This window comes from Salmo salar, chromosome ssa20, assembly GCF_905237065.1.
Source record: "Salmo salar chromosome ssa20, Ssal_v3.1, whole genome shotgun sequence".
NCBI lineage: Eukaryota > Metazoa > Chordata > Actinopteri > Salmoniformes > Salmonidae > Salmo > Salmo salar.
Window position 1 is genome coordinate 81,338,477 of NC_059461.1, and position 7,343 is coordinate 81,345,819.

Sequence of the window (7,343 nt, forward strand, 5' to 3'; positions counted from 1 at the left end):
GGCCTTTCAATTAGGACGCACAGACAAAAGCAGCCCGCTGATCATGCTTTTCTTCTATTGTATTTTCTTTATCTCTTGTAAATATGAATAAACTACAAGTAGGAGACAGGCAGCTGTTGAATAACCTACCCCCACCAACCCTGTGTTTAGGTTGGTCGGGCATGGAATGCTTATATGCCGGTCATATCTCTACCAGCATCAGGGGCGTCCCCACCCAGGGGTCATCACACCAACATAAACACACACAGTGATAGTGACTAGGCATTCCAGTCCAAATAACAGCATTTAGTCTGTGGATGTCCAATAGGCTAGAGGTGTCCAATGCAACAGCATTACTGCAGACCAGTGGTTACTGCAGACCAGTGGTTACTGCAGACCAGTGGTTACTGCAGACCAGTGGTTACTGCAGACCAGTGGTTCCCAACCAGGGGTACTTGGCCTATCCACAGGGGGTACTTGAGAAGACTCATGAGGCTATAGGCCTACTGGTAAAATGCACATAAGGGGGTAAATCAGGGGTACTCCAGGAAGAGCATAATTCCGTTGGTGGTACAGTAAGGGAAAAATGTTGGGAACCACTGCTGTAGACTACATCCATTAGAATGTCATAAACACTTTAGTTGAAGAGCTGAAGATATGGGCCTGTGGTGGAGATGCAGCCTGTTTTTAAGACCATTAGTGATTTAAAAATACCAATACAACTGTCCCGTTTCAGGAGCGAGACTGCCTTTTATATCTAAAAATACGGAAAATAAAAATAAGACCCAAAGCCAAAAGAAATACTAGTTCTGTTCTGGATTTCGTCAGAAGAACTGTTGAGTCCGCTCTGATTCTGAACATGAGAAGAGGGCCACAGGCAACGTTCCTCATCATAAAACACCGCCCTTTGAGTACTGTTCCGCCTTCTGATTGGCTTCTGAGACCTCTCCTGGCCGCTGGTTGGCTGTCCCTCGCGAGACAAACGGAGAATTTGTTCTTTACGGAGTGGGACGGAGGCGCGCGGGCAGAACACGCAGAGACCGACCAGCAACCTGTCACCACAGCGTATAGAGCGCAGACCTAACAGAGCTACTATACTGGGAAACTGGAACGGACAGGGCTCCGGGATGTCTCGTCCGTGAGAAACCACATAAGGAACTATCGAAACAGACACTGCAAAGCGAGGCAGGAGTTTTAATTAGAAGGAAATCTGGATATAACAGTTCCTCTTATTATTGCCGTTGGATACGTTGTTTCCAACTTTGCTTGACGGGTCGGAGTGGGCTACCAACTGTGCTTCCAGTGGAGAGTTTCGTCTTGGCGAGACAGGAGCGGATATAAACAGCCGCTGACCGTGAACTCTGAAGTGGACTAATCTTTCCCCAGCACCCGGTGGACTACCAGGCAACGCCCGGAACCCAATCAGTTGATCAGTTTGGATTCTTAGTGGGATTAGTTTGGACCTTTCCCCCTTCGTAACAATGAGTCGGGCTGTGTACACTCTTGCGGCGGTAGCGCTCTCCCTCTTGCTGCTGTGCGGTCCAGGATCCATTGGTCTGGTGCGTGCATTCGGCGACGAGACAGAGGAGATGACGTGCGACCCGATACGCATCGCCATGTGCCAGGACCTGGGCTACAACGTTACCAAGATGCCCAACCTGGTGGGCAACGTCCTGCAGTCAGACGCCGAGCTCCAACTCACCACCTTCACACCACTCATACAGTATGGCTGCTCCAGCCAGTTAAAGGTAGGCACACACACACACACACACACTTTTATTTTCATATTTTACCTTTTTTTAGCTAGGCAAGTCAGTTATTAAGAACAAATTCTTATTTACAATGACGGACTACGGGGAACAGTGTGTTAACTGCCTTGTTCAGGGGCAGAATTACATTTTTACCTTGTCAGCCTGGGATTCAATCCAGCAACCTTTCTGTTACTAGCCCAATGCTCTAACCACTAGGCTACCTGCATATGTTTTACTATCCTTGTGTGAACCACATTGATTTCCATAAAAAATCCAAATTTTCCCTAAACGTAACCCTAACCCTTACCCCTAATTGTTACCCTAAACCTAGCCCTAAGCCTAAAATAGCTTTTGTCCTCGTGGGGACCAGGGAAATGTCCTCACATGGGAGAATTTTCCTTGTGTTACTATCCTTGTGTGGACTTTGGCGGATTTCCGGTACCCACACACACACTCTAGCTACTCCAGCCGACTAAAGGTGCACACACACAGACTGTTGGTTCTCAGGCTGGGATGTGTGATTGAGCAGGCAGTGTATAGTGGAAAGAGAAAAAGAGAGCACATGACAGAGTTGCAGGGAGGCAGCCAGTCTTGGTTCAGCAGCACGGGGCAATGAGATAATACATATCTGAGGAGAGGGCCAGGCCAGCTCCACATGGCAACAACAATACTGCTCTCAGTACTACTCTCTGTAAGGCCGCTTGTCTGCCTGAACCACCATGAAGCTGGAAATTAAATCCTTTCCCATTTTGTATTTTTCATAAGGTTTTTATTGTCTTGACTGAAATGACCAATGAGTACACGCTTACAAAAAAAGGTGCAATCTATAACCAAATAGGGTTCTTCGGCTGTCCCCATAGGAGAACCCCTTTAGGTTCCAGGTAGAACCCTTTTGGTCCAGGTAGAACCCAAAAGAGTTCTACCTGGAACCAAAAAGGGTTCTATGGGGACAGCCGCAGAACCCTTTAAGTGTAGTTATTTGTGTGGTTAGATGGAAATGTGAGGATGAAGACACCCAGTTCTGTGGATATTTACTGTGGTTTACCACTCCATAGTCTGTAGACACAGCAACCCACTGGCTACTCTGTCTCTAAGGACATCCCTTATCCTGACCATTGACATATATTAACAAACATTCAGTCCATTAGTCCAATTCTAATTGATTTACGAGCTTTTGTGGTATTACTGTGGCATTGTAGTTGTCTGGATGCTATAGGTTATTATGAGTTTGTGTTGTGATTGTCTGTCTCTTGTGGTTCAGTGTGTGAGCGTGTTATGTGAGCTCTCTGGAGTGACGGAGGTGAAATGTTGCCATTTCCTATCTGAGCACAGAAACATCCCTCAGATTAGGCTTTTTCTTACACACTCTCAGACATTCACCCGAGGAAATGGAAACTAGATCTTGCACATTGCTTTTCTAATAGGAAGAATCCCTCAGGTATCCACACACACACACACACACTTGGCTGTGAACAGTGGTAGCAGTCCGGTTACCTGCTGCAGAGGGAGGAAAACAAGCCTTCTCCGGTCCAGCTAGTGATCAGAGAACAGTAGCACAGCTCCAACAGAGACAAGCGTCACTGATATATATCGTCTCTCACCCACAATGCTGCCCTGCGCTTCCCATGCTACAGGGTAGCCCCTGTGGCCCTGAGACATCCATCTCTCCAGGGAATTATCTGTACGACCTCAATCACCTGTTTATTTGTTGTAGTAGCTTTAATAATCATTTTGAAATTCCCTAAAGGTTTCAACACAATGTTTTCTGCTACTTGGCTGGTTTTCCTGACTAAGCTTGAAACACAATTCCTTTGATTTCCAGTTGTTGTCTGAAATTAGAATAGGAAGCAGACTAAGGACCATGATGCAACACAGGGAAAGCAGACAGAGCAATGCACACAGAATCATCGTAGAAACTATTTTAGAAATGAATGAATATGCCAAGATAACACCCCTCTCTGTCTCTCTCTCCAGTTCTTCCTGTGTGCGGTGTACGTGCCCATGTGTACAGACAAGGTTCCCATCCCCATCGGGCCGTGTGGCAGCATGTGTCTGTCTGTCAAGAGGAAGTGTCTGCCAGTCCTAGTAGAGTTTGGCTTCGTCTGGCCAGAGCTGCTGAACTGCAGCCTGTTTCCCCCTCAGAACGACCACAACCACATGTGTATGGAGGGTCCGGGGGACGAGGAGGCCTCGTTCCACCCCGTCCGACCTCTGCCCCCGCAGGAGGAGGAGTGCCAGGCCCTGGGGGCCGGGCCAGACCAGTATGCCTGGGTGAGGCGGAGCCACAGCTGTGCACTGCAGTGTGGGTATGACGCGGGGCTGTACCGGCGCGGGGCCAAGGTGTTTACAGACGTGTGGATGGCAGTGTGGGCAGTGTTGTGTTTCCTCTCTACCACCCTGACCGTCCTCACCTTCCTCCTGGACTCAACACGTTTCTCCTACCCCGAGAGACCCATCATCTTCCTCTCCATGTGCTCCAACCTCTACAGCGTGGCCTACCTGGTGAGGACATAGGACTTAGAGCAGGGGTAGGTAGCCCTGGTACTGGACTGTTGCAGTCACTTCATGGTTTGATTTCACTGACCTGGAAGACCAGGTGTGTTCTAATTTAGGCAACCACTGAACTGATTGATTGATTTGACTTTGAAACGTTTAAAACATATACATAAGGGTGTTCCAGCCAGTGACGCCTCCACATACAATTTAAGAAAATCATCAAGGATAACACAATAAGGCTAGAAAGCTTATTTCCATTGTGGTCCTTTTGGAGGGGGAAGGGTGGGGGGCTGCAGAAAGGTTAGGCGCAATGGTAGTGGCAACAAAGAATGACAGACAAAATTGTTTGTTTCATAAAATGAGCTAATTAGTACAGTTCCATTTCCTAATAAACAACTTTGGGCAGGTACATCTCCCTTGTCTCACATACCCCTAATATATATATATATTTATTTTAGGGATTTATTGTTGTGTGTGTATATATATATATATATATATACATACATACATAATACATACATACATACATACACAACAATCAATCCATAATATATACAAGACTGGAGGCATACTGTACCTACAGGGTGCATAGTTGGAACAAAAAAATGGTTTGCCTTCCCCTGAGTTAAATGATTAAACTAATGCTTAAAGCACTGGGATGTTTCTCAATAGTTTAAATTAGTCTCCTCTTCTCCATGATCACTAATATGACCTGTGGAAGCAGTTTGTTGTAAACCTGTCCAGTCCTTTCAGGTACCAGTGGTAATGAGGAAAGTAGACAAGGACAGGAAGACATGCTAGAGTACGTAGACCTAGCCATGGTCTCCTGGATGACCTGATGACCCCTGGTCTCCTGGATGACCTGGTCCATGTCTAACCCCTGTGTCTCTGTCTTTCCCTGTAGGTGCGCCTGACTCTGGGTCGGGAGCGTGTGTCCTGTGACCTGGAGGAGGCAGCGGTACCTGTTCTGGTACAGGAGGGGTTAAAGAGTACCAGCTGTGCCATCGTCTTCCTCCTGCTCTACTTCTTTGGCATGGCCTCCTCGTTGTGGTGAGCACACACACACACACACAAACTCTGGACAAAAGTATTACACTGTAAGGAATAGACTTTAATGAAACTGTTAGAACAGTGGACTCCCAGCTCTCTAACCCGTCTCTCTGCCTCCTCCCAGGTGGGTGATTCTGACTCTGACCTGGTTCCTGGCTGCAGGGTTAAAGTGGGGTCACGAGGCCATCGAGATGCACAGCTCCTACTTCCACATAGCAGCCTGGGCCATCCCCGCCGTCAAGACCATCGTCATCCTCATCATGCGACTAGTAGACGCTGATGACCTCACGGGGCTGTGCTACGTGGGTAACCTACAGCAGGAGGCCCTGACGGGCTTCGTGGTCGCCCCGCTCGCTGCATACCTCCTCATTGGCACACTGTTCATCTGCGCCGGCTTGGTGGCCCTGTTCAAGATCCGCTCCAACCTACAGAAGGACGGGGCCAAAACGGACAAGCTGGAGCGTCTGATGGTGAAGATCGGGGTGTTCTCTGTGCTGTACATGGTACCTGCGTCCACCGTGATAGGCTGCTACCTCTACCAGCTGTCCCACTGGGGGGACTTCAGGGCCAGTGCCAGGGACTCATACGTGGCAGCAGAGATGCTGAGGATCTTTATGTCTCTGCTGGTGGGCATCACGTCGGGCATGTGGATCTGGTCGGCCAAGACCCTTCACACCTGGCAACGCTGCTCTGCCCACCTGTGGAGGGACGGCCGGGCAGGGAGGGGCAAGCGGGCACCGGGGGACAGCTGGATAAAACCTGGCAAGGGCAATGAGACGGTGGTGTGAGTAGAGAGAGGGGAAGATGGGAACCAGGTGGCTTTTTAAAGCAAACCTGGCCCCAAACCCACTGCTAGTGCTACTACCTGATGTAGAGAGCGAAAGAGAGAAGGACAGACAGATAAATAGCCCCACTAATCAGACAGTGGTCTCCTTTGCCCACGTTGTCTGTGGTTCTCTCCCTACTAGCAGACTAACCCACTGCCAGAGAAGAGACTCAGCCTGTAGCCTACAGCAGGCTCTGGGCTGATCTATAGAAACTTCTGACTTTAGAGAGTTGTTTTAAAGGTTGAATTTACACTGGAGAGTCATGGTCCAGATGATGTACAGATCTAAACTACAGCCACACTGAAATGCACTATGACTAGCTGATGTGGATGTAGCTTGGTTAACTTGCCTTATGTGGAACGGGAGGCTGGGGCCAGCCACACTCTGGAGGCTATGAAGCTATGCCACTGCAAAGGCACCTGGGATTTGTAGTGAATTGACTCAATGGTGCTGCAGCTAAGGCACCTGGGAAACGTAGGCCTATGTCCTTTACCTCAGTGCTCAGCAAGCAGCACAGCTGACCTCCACCAACGTACACGCAGTCTTAATGAGGAAACAGACACTCAACTATGAACTCTGAACTTTAACCCTTGACCTTCTTCAGTCACTCATGGAACCCTTAGGAATGGCGGTCATTAATGAACTGGTGTAAGGTTCTTTCTGTATTTCTTTTTACCGGTTATGGAAGTGAATTAAGGGTTATTATGAATGATTTTAGACAATCAACCCCCAAAATACATTATGCAAATGCTATAATACACCAACAGTGAAACACAGAGAGAGAGAGAGAGAGAGTCACACTCATACAGTCTGTAGAGTTGCCACTTATGCAATCCACTCCCATCAAATCTGCTGCACCAGCTGAGTTATTATTGCATTAAGCTGCAACCATCACAACATACACAGCAGAGAGACAGTCAAATACAATACACACACAGCAGAGAAACAGTCAAATACAACACACACACAGCAGAGAGACAGTCAAATACAACACACACACACACAGCAGAGAAACAGTCAAATACAACACACACACAGCAGAGAGACAGTCAAATACAACACACACACAGCAGAGAGACAGTCAAATACAACACACACACAGCAGAGAGACAGTCAAATACAACACACACACAGCAGAGAAACAGTCAAATACAACACACACACAGCAGAGAGACAGTCAAATACAACACACACACACACAGCAGAGAAACAGTCAAATACAACACACACACACACACAG

The 7,343-nt window shown here is 47.9% G+C and overlaps 1 protein-coding gene across 1 annotated transcript; it reads left to right on the forward strand.

Moving 5' to 3' along the window:
* Positions 1 to 981: 981 nt before the first annotated feature.
* On the forward strand, positions 982 to 7,123 carry LOC106581418 (frizzled-4). The gene is made up of 4 exons (XM_014163475.2): positions 982 to 1,727; positions 3,705 to 4,232; positions 5,131 to 5,276; positions 5,401 to 7,123. The coding sequence occupies exons 1-4, from the start codon at positions 1,461 to 1,463 to the stop codon at positions 6,062 to 6,064; spliced, it is 1,605 nt and encodes a 534-aa protein (XP_014018950.1). The 5' UTR covers positions 982 to 1,460; the 3' UTR covers positions 6,065 to 7,123.
* Positions 7,124 to 7,343: the final 220 nt, after the last annotated feature.